The sequence below is a fragment of the Poecilia reticulata genome, chromosome 22 (assembly GCF_904066995.2).
Source record: "Poecilia reticulata chromosome 22, P_reticulata-male-v2, whole genome shotgun sequence".
Lineage (NCBI taxonomy): Eukaryota > Metazoa > Chordata > Actinopteri > Cyprinodontiformes > Poeciliidae > Poecilia > Poecilia reticulata.
The window spans coordinates 20,762,202-20,780,641 of NC_088851.1; the positions used below are offsets into that span (position 1 = coordinate 20,762,202).

At 41.3% G+C, this 18,440-nt stretch overlaps 2 protein-coding genes across 4 annotated transcripts; one reads left to right on the top strand and one right to left on the bottom strand.

The window, feature by feature from the left end:
• Positions 1–709: 709 nt before the first annotated feature.
• LOC103458978 (protein YIPF7) lies at positions 710–4,685 on the bottom strand. 2 transcript variants are annotated; one of them, XM_008400142.3, is made up of 7 exons: positions 4,547–4,685; positions 3,760–3,806; positions 3,459–3,561; positions 3,039–3,163; positions 2,776–2,921; positions 2,509–2,690; positions 710–2,407 (listed from the first exon to the last, which is right to left on the bottom strand). In XM_008400142.3, exons 3-7 carry the CDS (start codon positions 3,548–3,550, stop codon positions 2,245–2,247), a joined length of 708 nt encoding a protein of 235 aa, XP_008398364.1. In that variant the 5' UTR covers positions 3,551–3,561; positions 3,760–3,806; positions 4,547–4,685; the 3' UTR covers positions 710–2,244. The 2 variants fall into 2 exon arrangements, with proteins under 2 accessions (XP_008398364.1, XP_008398365.1); XM_008400143.2 differs by lacking the exon at positions 4,547–4,685 and adding an exon at positions 3,897–3,936.
• On the top strand, positions 4,568–18,163 carry setd3 (SET domain containing 3, actin histidine methyltransferase). Of its 2 annotated transcripts, none has more exons than XM_008400144.3 (13): positions 4,568–4,707; positions 6,617–6,756; positions 6,835–6,927; positions 7,010–7,158; positions 7,261–7,333; positions 7,812–8,068; positions 11,353–11,411; positions 11,535–11,649; positions 12,536–12,610; positions 12,824–12,990; positions 14,781–14,866; positions 15,663–15,823; positions 16,866–18,163. In XM_008400144.3, exons 2-13 carry the CDS (start codon positions 6,654–6,656, stop codon positions 17,292–17,294), a joined length of 1,767 nt encoding a protein of 588 aa, XP_008398366.1. In that variant the 5' UTR covers positions 4,568–4,707; positions 6,617–6,653; the 3' UTR covers positions 17,295–18,163. The 2 variants fall into 2 exon arrangements, with proteins under 2 accessions (XP_008398366.1, XP_017158124.1); XM_017302635.2 differs by lacking the exon at positions 4,568–4,707 and adding an exon at positions 4,727–4,887.
• Positions 18,164–18,440: the final 277 nt, after the last annotated feature.

Genomic DNA, 18,440 nt, shown 5'->3' on the forward strand with positions numbered 1-18,440 from the left:
GTATTTCCCTCAGCCCACTTTCTGCAATGTTGACATGTTGAGATGCCATGGGACCTAAATCCTGAACATCATGGCATGGAGTTTATCCCAGTTTTCCACGTCTGGCATTATCGTGACTCCTATTCATTCAATCTTTTAAAGTGGTTCTATTGATCCTGTGTCCAGACAGAGGGATAATCAGTAGCCCAGCATCATGACCTGTTTGTTCTGAAGATCCTGCAGCTTCCACTTCTCTTCCTAACATGGCGCCTCCTCACCCTGACTCTCATACTGATAGGAGGAACCACAGAGCTCTGTTAAGTTAAAGCTCATCTTCTGAAGTTGGGATATTTTTCCTCCAACAGGTTCCAGAGGAATCACCTCAAACCAGATGTTGGACTGGATTTTATTTCAATGTCATTTGTGAATGTTAGATTCTCATTTTCAACAGTGGAGCTATAAAGGTTGAAAAAGGTTATCATTTTGGAGAAAATCTCATCAACATTAATATTTCCACTAAATAAAAGGTAAAAAACAACAAAAAAACAATTGTTAAAGGAAAAGTCTCTCAGACTTTGAGCCTGACAGCACCAAACTATTTTTTTATATTAGACAATTCAATTTCACATAATTATCGCGGTAGAAGCCATTTGTTTGTTAAATACTTAATTAAACATATTTACCGTGTTTGATGTTTGTTGTAAATGACGCAATGACAAAGAACAAGGTAATTAGTCCAAGTTTGTCGTTTATTCGTTCAGAAACTACAGCGGCTGTGATGCGTCACAGCAAAGGTAAACAAAGGCAAAACAACCTGTACAGGTGATCAACTCTAAACCACTCGCACCTTTTTATTCTCTGTCTCTCTCTGTCATTGAAGCACACCCGTTGCCATGGCAACCTCCTGCGCTCTCCAAGCCGACCAGAGATTACGTTAAAATATAACATTCAGTCCGTTACGATATTAGGTTTGCAGGCTTGATATTTATTTTTGCTATCATTAATAAGCCTCCCTGAACACAGCGGTGGTTGATTAGTTAATTTTAAACTCCTGCTCTGCTGGTTATTTTGGTAATGGAACCAAAACGCACAGAATTGCGCAACACCTTGTTGAAACAATAATTACTGAGATTTTTATTGTTATTGGGTCATTAATATGAACATGTTTTGTTGATTTTTTTGTTGTTCTTTAATAAAGTTACGAACGTTTTAAGCGAGTCAGAGGAGGACGTGCTGGTCTCAGCCTCCTGGCGGCGTTCAGTTTGTCACCTACCGCCGAGATCGACTCAAAACCTTCCGCGATCGACGTGTTGCACCGCTGCTCTAACAAAGCACGAACAGTTCAGAAACAATATGAAATGGGGAGAAAGTAATTTATTAATTGATTGAGTCGTGTTTTAGATTGTTCTTGAAAAACTAATCAGTCACGGCTGATTAGTGGGTGAACTCACGGCTGCACAGTGAACCCATTGATTCTTTACAGCAGTCAGCCGCTCCCCTCTCTTGCAGGTACTGCGTACCCCCGCTAAATCGTTTAGGGGTACGCAGTACCCTGCCGTACCCCCTTACTTTCACCCCTGGTGGTACCTTCACACATCTGTAGGTCAACCACGGATACTGTTGCTCGATCACTAACAGCAGTCTGGATAGTATTTTTCATCTTTTGTGCCAAAGAAAGCTAAAATATTTCTCAATTTTGACTGACTCAGAGCTGTGAGATCATGCAACACTTACACTTGCACAACAAAGTAAATGTGACAAGAATATTATTGTAATTTGTGATATTTCTGAAACAAACCTGATTAAGCTGGAACGTCCTCACAAGAAACTGAAAGCCGAAAATGCGACCTTTTTCCATAAACTTTCTAAACACTGCCGCACATGATAAGGGCGAAGAAAAAGCACGTTCTCCGTACATCAAGAACAGCACAACTTCATCAATTTGTGGAGGCTTAGCGCTCCCTGCTGCAACAAAGAAGAATGGCTGCTTTGGTGCTCGCTGAATGTTTGTACTGGGATTAATGGATTCTCATATTGGTATTGCCCTTTAGCAGACTCTCTCTTAACTCTTCAGACATTTGGAAACCAAATACTGAGTATTTTGTTTTGGAGAAACAAAACAAAAACCTTCACACTCATTTACTCCTGTGTTTGAGGGCAAATATCTAACAGTATTCACACTTCCAAAGGCATTCATAAAATGCAGGAATCACAGACAGGAGGCCTTTACATGGAAATGAGAAGTTGGATTTGATCAACTGGATGTTAAAAGACAGTGAGCAGTGTGAAAAGACCATACAACAGAGCACAAGGGTAGAACACCAACAGCTGCTGCTCCTGCATTGCCAGGGTGGAGATAAAGATCTTGGAGGCTGAAAAGCTGCACCAACAAATGGCCATCAGAGCCAGGACTGTTCCCAGGATGCCTCTGAGAAAACAAAACCATGAAAGTTAAAATACAAAAGTTCAGCTTTCATCCTCAAATACCTAAATAAATCAAGTCTAGACAAAACTACTAGATTGCCTTACTGCAAGGAGTAGAAAACAGCAAACGCAGAGAGGGCCACAATGGGTAGGAGGCAGTACCCCAGGACACTAGCCACACAGCCATACGAAACTCCCAGGGGGCTCATCAGACTCAGCAGGGTGTACATACCAATGCAGGCGATGGCACTGATCCCATATACGTAACCAAAGTGAACTTTACCTGCCTGAAAAGAGTTTAGAGGTTAGAACTACAACTCCATTATAAAGGTCCAAGTGCAGAAACCGTCGCATCACAAGAATCGCACTCGCCATCATTAAAGTGACGCCCAGAGCGACGCAGAAGAGGATAGGACCTGTCAGATCTGTCTCATTCATAATGCTGCCATCTGCAGGCTTCAAAGGGTTCAGAACTGTGAGGGTCTTCTGCCACATATGATCAAAATCAACTCCCAGTTCTGGAGAAATGCACACCAATTTCAGGAAATGTTGACCACAACACAGAAAACAAGTAAATCTGTTCAGTGAACTGGATTTGTGTTCATATGATCTAGATGCAAAACAATGCCTCTTACCAACAAGAAGTGGAGGTTCCTCCTCTAGGTACTCGGTTCCAGTGGAATGCATGGTTGGCTGGTAGATCTCTCCAGGGAACTGCTGTTCCATGTAAGGGTCCACATTGTTTGCATTTTGTGCACTACTGGATAGTTATCGTCATAAAAACCTCAGTTATTATATTTAAAGTATGTTTTGAAGTAGAACAAAAATCCAAAATTGATTTAACCTACTTGACTGTTACACAAGGTTTCTTTTTAAGGTTATTTTGCTCCAGGAAATATTGAACTTGTTTAAAAGACTATATGCATTTTAAAGCTGTTAGCTTTATGTATCGAAGAACGTGACTGAAGCTTTAACCTCTGAATATCTTGGTTCTTCTATGACTCTGGGTTAGATTAGCTCCAATAACCATCCAGATCGCCAGCTGATGCACTTACTCAGTGTCGTAATAAGCCACAGCACGTCCCTGGTCATCAATGTAATATCCCGTTTGGTAGAAGTCCTGCTCAGACTGCTGGAAGTCATCCATGCTCCAAAAGGCTGAGACAAACCACAAAAGATATGATTATAAGGCATTAAGTAATTTTGTTATTGTTTCTCTTTGTGGCTGCAAAGAACCACAAAGAGTTGTGTGGCTCTTTGCCACAAAACTTGTGGCTGCATTAAGGTTGCTAAATATCAGAAAAAGGCCAAAGTCCTAAGAACACAATTACTTTCTTTTCCTCTGAAAAAACTCACCTGGAGGTCTATAAACACTCAAGTCGAGCAAACGTTCTCCTCAGCCTCTGCAGAGATTCAGGACAGAAAACATGAAGGCCTGTGAGGTTAGACTATTAATAGCAGACTATATTTGGACAGTGTAATAATGGACTGACAACTGGTCAGTTTGCTCCCAGAACCATTTTGTAAAAGCTTGATTGGAGTATTACTAGAGTAAAATATGCATCATTTGAATATAAATCTGTAAAAAATACATTCCATATATTTGCATTCAACAAGTGTCAAAACTGGCCCCTATGGACTGCACAAAATGACTAAGCATTCTAACTGAAATTCATACTAAATATATTTGTTTTTATTATATATATGTGCACTTTCTTTTACTTTTTCCACAGTAATAATGGCAATATCTTAGAGGCAGTAAATACATCTTTTTAGCTGATTTGTCATTTAGCCAATCACATTAGTAGACACATGACCATTTATGGTGCAGTTTATTCTTCTAAAAACGAGCATCCAATAGCAACGAGTGACGGGCGGGACTTTAAAAATGTACATGCACAGTTGCATTTCATGTACTTTGGGAACGGGTTTGTAGAAAGAATTATATTCAGTTTCCTTCCGTCGAGTTTAGTTTATTGTTCTACAAAGAGTAGTGAGCAAAGGGACTTATTTATAAACGCAAGAAAAGACTGAATATTTTTTTGCTGCCAGAGTTGCTAGTCTGAGGAAAGGGGAAATATTCTAGTTTGTGTTCCAGCGAATGCAGCTTTCCAAGCAAGTTCAAGACAGTTGCTCTACTAACCAATCAGAATGCTAGAAGTCCGTCCTGTTTGACGTCCACCGTCTCAGTTGCTCCAATCAGAAGCTCAGCTTACTTTGGGCCCGAAACCCTGGTCCAATCAGAAGCTCAGCTCGTTCAACGTTGGATCCGGATCAGAAAAGGAGCTGCTGTCACTTCCACAGGTAGGACCGAGCAGAGTTAGCCATAACGGTTGGTGTCACGAAGTATTGTTTCAGCTGTGGAGGGTTGCTCCATGTGCGAGTTTGAAGGTGTCCTGTGGGCTATATAGGCCTCAGTGAAGCATTTAAAGCTACGTTTGAGCGGCTCCTAACAGTTGGAAGCTAAGAGCTAGCTGGCTAACGGTCAGTGGATGAATGAGTTGCGGGCGTTTCCCCTGACCTGCTGCGGGTTCGGACTCTCCTCTGACGGCGCAAATGTTGCCTTGGTAGCTGCACAAATCTGAAATCAGCTGGAGTTTAATTGGGGATTCCTTGTTGGCAGAAAACAACTGAAAACAATCGGCTAACAGCGCTATTAGCTTCTTGCCTCCATGCTGGAAACTTCCTGCTGCTTTAAGCACTCACGCATACTCAATTTACTAGGGTCTACAATCAAATAATGGAGTTTTGAAAAAAAAACCAAGTATTTTTGAAATGACTTGAAGAGATCAGAAACTAATGATTTGCACTTTGCGAAATTAGGGGGTGGTTTGAGACTTTTGCACAGCTTTGAGACATAAGATATCTTGCATAAGATTGCACAACCATTTCCAGTCAAGTTTTCTTTTAAGTCATTTTGTGTCTGTCAAGAAATTTGGAGAAGTTTACAGCAGTTCAGAGCTCCACAGTGTTCCCCTAATTCACTTAGTTTGCACACTAGAAAAATTTGGAGTAGTGTGAAAATATAGAAATTAAGAAATTAAACACACGATGTTTCATGTATTTTTATTAATGACTAGCCATTCGATGATGCATTTCATTTGAGTGTTTTTTTTTTTGTCTCAACTTTTTCCTACTTAACAATGTTTTTATTATTGCTTCTAAAACTTATACTGACAATATCAATCCACACAAAGTTTCAGGTAAAATTTTCATTCAGATTTATGAACTTTTTCTATTAGTGACTGAATCGTCCAACAACAGAAACCTCCTCTTTATCAGCAATCCCTTAGGAACTTGTGTAGGAAAGATGCTGAGTTTTCACAAAGGTGATGCAACCTAATATGTTCAGACAACCTGACTGCAAGGACTTGTTGCTGGCAACAGATTGGACAAACTTTTTCTGCTTTGCTCCTGGTTTTCCAACAAAGATGTGTAATAGGGCCATGGTGATGGTGCATGGTAAAACATGCGACCCATATGCAGAGGCCTCAGTCCTCGATGTCGTCACAGGTTCGAGTCCTGGCGCGTTGACCTCTGCCGCCTGCCTTCCACATTTTTCTCAAACTGCTTTCCTGTCTAACCATTATCAAATAAAGGCCACTAGAGCTGGAAATAAAGAAAGATCTAATACAGGCCTCAGTATTACAGATCATCCATCCCAGATGCCTCAACTCCCAGCAAAGTGAACACATCTCAGACAAACCTCTGGCAGGTTTCCTAAAGTCATTCCTTGTCCACGTGGTCTTATCAACTGTTAATGATTCTTTTAGCTGCTGTTCTGTCTGAGGAAACGGATTTTATGGATCTTTATTTTGGGCTTACTGTCTGAATGTTCTGCACTGTACAGGGTTGGATATGGTATATTAATTGCCCTGAGTTGCCCTTTTTCTTACTTATGACTGTATCATAGCTTGAAATTCAATTCATTTCAAAAATACTTTATCCTAAAGCGAAATTAAATATTGTAACTCTTATCATCCAAGCATCATCAAAGAGTTGTTGTGCATGGTGATGCTGTGGGCAGGAAGATCTCTGGTAAGCAGTAAGTCGTGCAACGAATCTGAAGAAGTCATGCCTCCTCCCCCTTTTTTTCAGTTATACAGTAATTACTGGTTTAGCTGTCCTTACTTTTTACTCTCTCAACAGTTTTTCTTGAACGTGGTCTTGGATTTAAACAGACTTGTTAATGTGATGTTCTGCTGTGCGGCAGCGTCGTGTCCGGTTGTTGAAGTCGTCCATCCAGCACCATGGGAAAGAAGAGCCGGGTGAAGACTCAGAAGTCAGGCTCTGGGGCCAACACTGTGGTCTCCCCGAAGGAGATGATGAACCTCATCTCCGAACTGCTGCAGAGTATGTTCACCCTTTGACCTTTCACTCCATTGCTCCTTAAACTGTTTAATCATAACCCTCAGAAACTTGTTTTCTCAGAATGCAGTAGTGCAGCACCCTCTGGTGGTAAAGAGTGGGAGGAGTACATCCAGATCAGAGGTTTGGTGGAGAAGATCAGAAAGAAACAGAAGGGTCAGACTGGACACAACATCTCCTGAACACATTTCTTTCCAAGTGATAAAATGTGACCGGTTTTCTGTTTTTGTGGGTTCAGGTTTGTCAACGGTGTTTGATGGCAGCAGGGAGGACTACTTCCCTGATCTGATGTGCTGGGCTCAGGAGAACGGGGCGTCCTGTGACGGCTTCACAGTGACCGATTTTGGTACTGAAGGGTACGGCCTGCGAGCCACCAGAGACATCAAGGTGGGAATTAAAAGACAATTTGTCAGCTAAACGTTTAATCGGTCAAATAAAGGCAGAAGTTCTCCCTTTTACTCATTCCAGTGTGTTTGTGTGTGTCTACAGGCAGAAGAGCTGTTCCTCTGGATTCCCAGGAAGATGCTGATGACTGTGGAATCAGCCCAAAACTCTCTGCTTGGTAAGAGTTAGAAGCACACTGGAGTAAACCTGCCACTATATTCAATTCATCAATTAATCGCATGATTAATGAGCGTGATAATTTACATTCTGATGAATAAGATCTTCTTTACACACATCAGGACTCCATTTATGAAATGCAGTTACGTTTTTATTTAGGGGGTCAAGGTGCTGACTACAAAATGCAGTAAAACATATTTGAGGAAGTTATTTTCAATGCACGGTGCACAGCTGGGATAAAACATTACTTAAACCCTGAGGCAATCTGCTTTTTTGTTTCCTTTTTTTGAAAATAGGAAATATTCTGCATTTATCTGTTTCAATATAAACACTGCAAACATTCAAAAACGTCCATTGTAGCTGAGCTCAACAATTGTTTGTTAATGTTTTAAAAAAATCAAATACCTGATCCTTTTAGCATTTGCTAAATATTTACCCCAGGCTGCTGATCTTATTGTTGACCTTACTGTGTGTCTCAGGTCCTCTGTACGGTCAGGACCGGATCATGCAGGCCATGGGCAACGTGACGCTGGCCCTGCACCTGCTGTGCGAGCGCGCCAGCCCCTCTTCGTTCTGGCTGCCGTACATCCGCAGTCTGCCCCAGGAGTACGACACGCCGCTGTACTACCAGCAGGATGATGTCCAGCTGCTGCTGGGAACGCAGGCGGTGCAGGATGTCCTGAGCCAGTACAAGAACACTGCACGGCAGTACGCCTACTTCTACAAACTAGTGCAGGTACGCAGACAGCATCGCTTCATCTACACACAGCTTTTGTAGTTTTGAACTGATTGCTTTAAATTGCTTTAAAGGAAAACCATGAGTCATTTGGTAGACATTCAGTAAACAACTGCTGAATTAAACAAAGTGATTCTGAATGACTTGGAAATTTAGTTGGACGAACAAAACAAAGTCATTATTTTTTTCATATAGTTTGTGTTCAAACAAAACTGGTCAATAATGTTGGACATGAAGAAAGCAATGGTCTGATGTGAAGAGTGAGACCAAGGATTTGGTCTCAAATCCCTTTGGTCTGAGGATGACATTTATTTTTGTATACAACTCAACAACCAGCAGGGGGAACCATAGGGCCTATATAGAGCCACACACTTCATATCGGGGACGACTCTACGTTTGACTGATCTGTCGACAGGGTTGAAGATAAATTATGTTGGGATATTTTTAATTCGCAATCGTCCTCTTTAACATCCTGAAACTAAGCTCATTTTATTCTTTCATGCAGCCTTAAGACACATATGCAGTGAATTTCTGATGAAATATCAGTTCACAGGCCCTGATAACAGATAGTGGAATATTAATAGGAAATTATGCTGTTGTTTTTTTTTTTATTAATCTAAATCGGCTTTGATCAGAACTCTCCACAGCTTCTCTCTTTGAAGTCGTCCGCTTCGTCTTGTCGCAACAAAAGAGTTTCTGGCTTTTTCTGTCTGCTGAAAGCTAAAACTTAAATGGCAACTATAAGATCTGTTTTTGAATACATTGTCCCTGATTTCAGGTAGAGTGTTTGCTTCCTGGTCTTTGTCTTCAGAATGTTTTTTTGTGTTGTTTTTTGTTTTTTCCAGGAAAGTTTGCTCCTTCTATAATTTCTCTTTCCACCAGAGGGCAGTATTATGTTCTGATCTAGTCTTGACTTTTACCTATTAGGAATCCACAATGATTTGTGTTCAACCCACCACCTTTATGAAACCATCTTTTCTAATCTCAACTCTATGATGACAAAGTAATGAGAGTTGTACTCAGTTCAATACAATTATTTCCAAAGAAGAAAAAATATTGACTTACAGAGTTATTCAGCTCTTTTCATCTGCACTTAGTTGCTGCATGTTTGGCTGCTCATACATGCCAAAGTCTTTTTGAGGAGACTTGAGGAGCAGTGCATTTGAACAGACTTTTGTCCCATGTTCTTTGCCAGACTTCCTGAACTCAGTCAAAATGGATGGGGATTATTGACGGATAGCCATTTTCACTTTAGAGAAATTCATTATGGTTTAACTTGAGGCGCCTCCTCAGGCTTGGAAAAAACACTCCCAGAGCATAATGTTGCTACCACCATGCTTCTCTGTCAGGGATGTATAATTAGTAGAGGATGAGTGTCGTGTGTTTTTCTCCATGTATTTGGAATTGAAGCTAAACATTTTACCAAGTTTCTGCTCTCGCTCAAGATGTATGAATTTGGTTCCACTTTGCTCTCATTTGCTTTTTTTTTTAAGGGAAACAATATATATACAATATTATCACAAAAGAAGAAGACTAGGTTGAATTAGTGTTTATTGCAATATGAGTATCTGGGCACTTTGACTGTTAAGCCCATGGGAAAAAACTGTTTGTGTTGCTGCTTGGTTTTGAAAATAGTATTCTGTGGTAAGGACCTGAAGACAAAGGTCAGAACTGTTTGTGTCCAGAATGTGCGGGGTCTGCAGAGATTTTTGGCTGGCCATTTCCTAATCCTAGACTTGTACAGAGATGGTCCTGTCCTGTTTTATGGCTGAGCCAAACCACACAGTGCTGGACCAACGCAGGACAGACTGAATGATGGTCTTGTAGAAAATTTCCAGTTGCTCACTTTTGACTTTGAGTATTTAGATGTGCAAAGCCACGTGTTTCTGCAGTTAGTGGGATATTGGAAATGGCGGTTGTGTCTGTGCGCATTAACATGCATCAGTCTGTTCAGCCAGTCATTCACAGATCCAAAACAGTGGGCAGATACAGAGCCAGGAGAAGGTGGGGTGGGGGAGCAAAAGAACGAGGTACATTCAGGTCAGTTCAATTCAAAGCCAAAGTGACAAGCTAATTTTCCAGCCCGGTCATCTGAGGAGGAGGAGGAAGAAGGGGGTGAGAAAGGAGGAGCTGGGGACAAAACAGGGAGGGCAGAAACTGGAGCCTGTGTGTAAGAGTGTGTGTGATGCTCCATGTTCATGTCAACAGTAAAGTGTAGAAATATGCATATTTGCGTGTGTGTCTTTGTGCTGCTGGTGGTATCAAAGAGCATCAAAGCAATTAAAGGAGACTTTGACTAATTCAAACAAGTAACAAGAGATTCTCATTTATCTGACAAAAGTGTTCACTAAATGTGTCAGAGAATACATATTTAGAGAATCTCCAGTTTGACTTTAATTCAAATCCAAAATTTATCCTACATTTACTGTCAATGATCCTTAAAGAAAAATTGAAAGCGACTTGCATATGTCTCCCCAGCCAGTGCAGAATATCACTAAACCGTTCTGGATTTCTAGAGGATTTTAAGGGAGCAACACTGAGATAGGCAGCCGTCATTCTCAAATCCCCTAGTTTATATCTGGAGTTCCAAAAGGTTCCACTTTTGGCCCTATTTTATTTTCTTTACATGTGTTTCCTTTAGGTTCCACCTCATGGAGATATATATAATTTTCACTTCTCTGCTACTGGGCCATCTGGCATGCAGTCCTGGCCTCTTTGCAGAGGAGAATTCTGGAAAATAACCCTCTCATGATTCGATATCCTGGATGCCAGGAAGACTTGGATGTTGGGAGAACATGAACGTTGCAGCGTTAAGAAAACACCTTACTGGATGCGTTTCACTTTCATCCTGATCTTTATGAAAACCAGAACCATTAAGTAGCAGAATCTACATTTTCATTTCCTGCATCAAACTGGGACAGTGTAAGTGCGACTATTGGTCGGTGGCGCCTGTGGCTTTAAACGGGGAAACCAGTGACATTGGTGGACACACACTCTTCCAGAAACACACACACACATATATTCATGCCCAAATTGATGAGGCAGATTTATGACGGCTGCTGGCCACAACAAATTAAGTTGACAGTGATGTATGTGGGGGGTCGAGTGTCACGCTGCACCAACAGACCACACACACACTTTCACACACACACCAGTGGTGGCCCCCTACTCCCAGTTCTTCTTGTTAGGCTTCCCTGTCAGGCAGCCCCCCTCCAGCATGGCTGCATAATGAAATTCCTTGGACTGATTTGTGTTTTTTTTTTTCTCCTTTTCTGCATCCCCAGACTCATCCCGCCGCCAGCAAACTGCCCCTGAAGGACAGCTTCACATTTGATGACTACAGGTCAGTGTGTGTGTGTTGTTAATGTAAACTGGAGCAAAACCACTTTTTTAGATCCCTCACTGATCACTTCCTACTGTAAATGGGCAGCATTTAATTCTTCCACGTCTGTGTTGTGTACCACAGGTGGGCAGTGTCGTCGGTGATGACACGCCAGAACCAGATCCCCACTGAGGACGGAAGCCGGGTCACCCTGGCACTTATCCCCCTGTGGGACATGTGTAACCACACGAATGGACTGGTATTTAAAACACACTTAGATTATTTTAGTTATATTTTTTTTTTTTTACAAATCCTTTTAATAGCACCCCCCAAAAAACAAAAAACAAAATCCTACAATTTTCTTTTTCTTTTTTGTTTGGTCTAGTTCTTGGTCTTAATCTTATTACACTTCAAATATGACAAAACTAACTTACATGTAACTTTTCAGCAAGTTATAGCAGCTTGATGTAAGTCAATAATTCCTTTAATTTTGATGAAAAAGTACTGGTTCAACTGGCAGCTTATTTCACAAGACATTTTTCCCATATTATACAGAATTTTTTCAGAATGAGAGATTTTGTAAAAGCAGTTCAGTGTTCGGTTTTCACTTTATTTTTTCATCCTGACAAAGTAATTCTAGCAAACATTTTAGTCTGTCTATTGCCACAAGTAAATATTTTTCCCGGTTGTTTATAGGATTGAATGGATGGAGAAACAAACGGATGCATGCATGCATGGTGGATGAATAGATTTACAACAGGACGAAGACATGGATCAGTGAATAGATCAATGTATTTGTAGATAGATCGATTTAGCCAATTCACAAAGCAAATCTAATCAGGTTATATTTAGAAATGAGGATTGAATCCAGCTCTTGCACTTCTTTGCTCGTGTAAAGTCTTGAATCACCATTAAAACTAAAATACATTTGAATTTTATACTTAAGGAAACAACTGAACTGAATAGAAGGCTTGGGCTTAGATACTTCTTATTCACATCAACACATCCTAATTTTAGCTCCATGGATTAAATCCAGCCGGAGATGCAGGTTGCAATTACTTGTTCAGAGATACATTAGAGTCATGGGTATTTAGTAGATTCTGAATGGACTGGATGGATAAGTGGAAGTTGTTGTTCTCTTCTAGATCACTACAGGCTACAACCTGGAGGATGATCGCTGTGAATGTGTGGCTCTGCAAGACTACAAGGAGAACGAACAGGTGAGGAGACTCATGCCAGCCTCGGGGTTTCTGTCCTGGTAGTTAATTTAGATTCTGGAACAATGCGCCATAATGACGAAGCTAAAGATTGAAGAGAAAATTAAAATTTTCCCATAAATTTCCCAGAATTTTTTCTGTTTAATTATCAATGCAATTCAAGGATCCTTTAGGTTGGGATGAAAGTGGCTGAAGCTGAATCTTCTCTTCTTGTAGATTTATATCTTCTACGGCACACGGTCCAATGCGGAGTTCGTCATCCACAACGGCTTCTTCTTCCAAGACAATGCCCACGACAGAGTGAAGATCAAACTGGGCGTCAGCAAGAGTGAACGTCTGTACGCCATGAAGGCCGAAGTCCTGGCCCGAGCCGGCATCCCGGCGTAAGTTCTTCTCTTCTAGACCTGGAAAACCTGTAATATGGGACACGGAGGGCTTCAGGCTCCCCGCTAGCTTCTTGTCAAACGGTTGATATTTCATCCAATTAGACCCCACTTTGCCATAACTGAAGCACATAACTTAAATGTTGCAGCAGATCCACTTTATTTCTCTCCTCCCACCCCAACGAGTGAAAAATTTGTCATCTGCCCCGATACTTTCATCACTGAGAAGCTTAATCATTTTATCATTAGCTCCATAATTTTATGCAGCATTCTCTACTCTGCATTTTTAATCAGAAGCCTTTAATCTCTTATTGATGACGCTCTGAATCTGAACAGTAGAAATTAAGTGAAACAATTCCCCTTGTTGCACCAGCACTTTATTAAGCTGGTAGATTTGCTCGCAGATCATTTTTAAATTCAGCGTTGAGTAGCTGCTATTATCAGACTCCTCTTTCAACAAATCCTCCCTTGTAGAATATTGTGGGAAGAAAAATAAGGTGCTCTGTTGAGCTGCAGGATGGAGCTGAGGGATCATTTCAAAGAAATAGTGGGAATTGGCCTGGATCTGTTTGGTCTGTGTATAATCATTTAACCTGCTGTTCATTATGGTTTCATCTTTGTTACAGATTTACACACATTGTTGGGAAACTTTAAACTGTACTTGAATAAAAACACATTTTTGCATTAGCTCTTAGAGCCTGGTCCCTCCCCACTCCCTGGAACCCAGAGAGCTGTGTTTCCATCTGGGCCGGCCAGACAGGGTTTGAAGTCGGCCGCTGATTGGTTCATTTGCTGCTGGGCGGGACAGAGATCTTCCAGATCTCTGTCTGAGGAGCGTTAGTTTCTCAATGTCTGTTGTTTTGACTGACTGACAAATCCCATCATAATCTTTTTTTTTTTTCACAGTCTTTAAATGATAATAATGACATATTCAATTGCATGTAATTGCAATGCAATAAGGCCTTAATGGAGAGCCCAGAGACCATAGGGGGAAATTTGTATCTGTGATTTGGTCACTACCCAGCGCTTAAACTTATTTAAACTGTACATCAACTGGTAAATTAAAAGCATCCAATTTCAGCTCAGCTTTCTATTCATCAAGTCAGACCAGTACAGAGCTTGCATCACTACACCAACCCACTTCTTCATCTCCTGCTCCATTTTTCATTCATTCGTGAACAAAACTCCGAGATACTTGAACTCCTTGTTCTCGACCCAGAGGTGGAACTCGACCCTTTTCTTACTCAAATCAAGACCATTGTCTCGGACTTGGAGATGGAAACAACCCTGCATTTTAAAATTATTTCACCCACTGTTGCCTTTCTGTGTTCTCAGAGCAATCTGTCCGCTAGACTCTCAGAGCAGTCGCTATATCACCAACAACCATGCTGGCCACTTCTTCCCCTCTCAAGGCTCACATTGAACTTCATTCACTTATCTTTACCCTGTCTAGATGTTTTAAAGCTGTGAGCTGCCATGTGAGAGGCGGAAGGCAGGGTCCTATTAAACTTGTATGCCTAACAAAGTGGTCACTCAGTAATGTTTTTAGACATACCAAAGTAACCAACATGTTTCAAGCATTAGAGGATGCAATAAGTTTGATCCACCTTAATCCTTCAGGATTATTGCTGACAGACCTTCTGAGCTGCAGGCAAGTGAAGGAGAGGACAAGTCCGGACGTTGTGTTCATAATCACCTGTGTAAAGTGAAATCTTTCTCCTTTAGGGCCTTGGTGCCATTTTGTGCTCATCCCAGGCTTATGTTTTTGACTGATGTCGTTTTATTTTCAGCTCCTGTGTTTTTGCTCTACACTGTAACGAGCCCCCCATATCAGCTCAGCTCCTGGCCTTCCTGAGAGTCTTCTGTATGACAGAAGGTAAGAAAAACAGACACGCGCACAAACACCTTGTGAAATAACAGCTGCAGGCCATCACCCATCTAACCAACAGCCGCAAATCTGCTCGCAACCAATAAAACGTGCCTCATATCCCGCTGCTTCCCCGAGAGCGTCTCCGAGCGACCGTTTCCTCTTCGAGAGACGGAGACGGGGCTGAAGAACAGTCGCAGGGGACGAGCAGCGCCAGTCCGTTCCCGGGTTGGTTAATTGATCAAGGCAGGCCACCAGATGTGTGGCAGGAGCAATCCACTGTGGGGTTTGCAATATTCATCGGCATGTATGCAGAAAGGCAGCGATGTCATAAATCCCCTGTCGCACAAGGCCGCAGCCGCCTCCTTCGTCGCAGGACTCATACTCCAGACCCTGGATGATATATTATTCACACATTTCTGCTTCATGTTAATTAAAAAAAAAAAAAAAAAACTCTTATGCGTTTGGAGCTGTCTGTGAGAGAGTATCATCCTCTGCATGGATATAAGCGTGCCAACACATCTTAACAGATGTGACGTGACGAAGAAGTGTGTTTGCACAACTGGGACACTGCTGTTTTCCTCTTTCATCTTCCACCAGCAGTTACCCAGCATTCAGGTCCAGAGGAATGAGCCCAGTGTGACATATTTAAACTGAGAATATTCTCTGGGATTAGGAAGGAGTCGGTTTGCAAGTTAGTTTAATTGTAGCTGCAGTTTACCTGATGCTGCTGCCCTCTGAGTTAAACTGGGTTGGGTTGTTTTCTTGAATTAACAGGAAGTTGTGTCTTTTCTCTGATTTCCAGAGGAACTAAAGGACTACCTGCTTGGAGACGGAGCTATTAACAAGATCTTCACCCTGGGAAACAGTGAGTTCCCCGTTAGCTGGGAGAATGAGATCAAACTGTGGACTTTCCTGGAGAACCGAGCTGCTCTCCTGTTGAAAACCTACAAGACCACATCAGAGGTTAGTCAGCATGAACTATTCATCAGTATTAAGATTTTAGATCCATAAATAATGACGCATAAAGATTGAGTGATGTCTAAAGCTAAGTTCTGAGACGGTTTTAAAGGATGAAAGAGAGCAGATATGGTTTATCAGCACAGAAGCTGAGACAATAGCTTTGTGTAAGAAAGAGATGGGATTAAACACTGAAACACAGGGCCAAGTGTATTTCTTTGGAAGAACAATGTTAAGTTGTTAGCAGCAGGAGCTCCTACCTGCTCTGGGAAGGTGTCACATCTAAACAGGCCAGACCAGATGAATGACATAAACTTTAAAGTTGAAATAACAGCAAATAATGCAAAACTGGGGAGAAGGAGAAGAATGCAGCAGAGAAAGGAGAAGCGCTCAGTCTGTCCACCAGAAACCTAAACTGACGGCAGCATAACTAGACAGCTCACCATGGAGATGGTGTCTGCAGTCATAGTTTTCCAAATAGTGTTTTGCAGAGAGGCCAAAAATTATATATATATATATATATATATATATATATATATATATATATATATAACCTTAATTAGAGGGTACCCGCAACTCTCGCATACAACAAAGTCAAATGTCTCACAAGTAAAGCTAATTACATCTTTGCATATTGTGTTTTTTTTTCTTCTTTGTGTGACCTGAGAGCCGAGTTGAAAATTGACTCGGAACATTCTGTCACCACCTGCTGCGTTTGGCCTTAAGCTCGCCCGCCTGCAGCTCTTTAAAACTTTGCAGTAGAGTGTACTGCCTGCAGGTTCTAAACAAGTCTTAAAGAAGTTAAAACTTCACTTCATTTATACGGAAACAAACCAGAACTAAATTCTACTTCAGCCTTAAAAAGGAACTCCAAGTTTTGGAACAAATGGGGAGTTTGTCCAGTCAGGTTTACCTGTTGATTTACCCATGCAGTTCAGAAACATCACCTGGAGAAGACACTGATGATCATTCAGATCAGCTTTCATGAGTTGAATATGTGAAATTGAATTGATAATTGAGTTAATCCTGTTCCTGTCCGGTCTTCCAGGACGACCGGTCTTTTTTGGAGAAACCAGATCTCTCTCTCCACTCCCGTTTGGCCGTCCAGCTCCGCCTGGCCGAGAAGGAGATCCTGGAGAAAGTGTCAGCTAGTGGTCGGGACAAACGACTTCACTTCCAGAAGAAACTGGAGGAAGGCGCTCCGTTGCCACACTTTGAGGAGAGCGACATCGCTCTGTTGGAAAACAATGACACGGATGCAAAGCTTCCCATTATCCTGCGCAAGATGGAGGAGGTGGAGGAAGGAGATGGGCTCCAGGTGGAGGAGCCCCTGCTGAATGGGGAGAAAGTGAGCTTTGGAACGGAGAAAATTCAGCAGGTCAGCAGAGATGTTGCTTCAGAGCGGATGGGTCAGACACAAGCACCTGAACTGAGTGCCAATCGAACTGAAGACATCCCCAAAGAGAACAGTGAATAACTCGGCCCCCTCACTGCCACAGCTCATTCAATTTATTTATTTTGAGTCTCTAAATGGATCAGAAATGTAGAAGCTGTCAAAAAAAAAAAAGAACCATATGTTCATCCAGCGTGATTTCCTGCTGAACTTTCTCAGCCTCGTTTCAGGAGAGGTTCGGATTAAAATCCACTTTGGGTTCAGTTTGAAGCATTAAGAAAGTCATGAGAAGACTGTCAGAGGTGAAAAAAAACAAGGTGGCTTGTAATCTTATGTGGATGTTATTTTTGCAGAACAAGAACCTCTCCTGTTTAGTGATTTAGCTGCTTTATCACAGCGATTTGACTCTGTGTGTATGTGATTTTTGTTTTCAGTTGACAATCATTGCCTGGTTGTTTATGAGCGACCACCATCATTGCCCTTCCTAGTTTTGGTTTAACTAACTCATTTGTTGAGTTGTTTCGGACTGAAACGGAAGACATACTTCATGGGACATCTGTTTGAATGTATCAAGTGTAAAGTCGCAGTGGTAATCCAGTAGGAATAATCACTGCATTTTCCTTTCCATAAAGCCATAAACAGCACTGAGGATTCAGTGAGAAACAGAAAGGTGTTCTGTTGTTTTCCCTGTTGGAAGATTGCTTTTTCTCATTTCAGCATGATGGTTAAAAAACACAAAGAAACGCTGTTCTGTTTATCTTATGCTTTGTGTTCATTGTTAAAGTGAGCGAGATAATCCTCTGTGTGAAGACTTTATAGACCACAATAATAATCTGAAGGAAAAGGTAAAGAGACTGAGATGGTTTACCTTGTCCTTAAAATTGTGTGGATTTATACACAGCTGGGTCTGTTCGGCACATTACAATATTAAAGAGCATAAATGCCAAAGATAGGGTATACTTGTGGAAAATAGTTTTTTAAATAAAAAAATAATAATGTAACCTCAAATGTACAAAAAAAGGCAAATTACATGCTGTAATTTTTTTCCACAAAGATGAAGCCAAAGTGGAAAAAATATGAGTGCCTCAACTGTAATCCTGGTAAGTAAAAAATATGCACGTAAGTAAAATAGATGCTAACAATGATGAGAGAAAATCAATTTGTCCACTTGAATTCTCTACGAATTGTTTTACTTTTTGGCAATATCAACATTTTCATGGTCAAAATCAC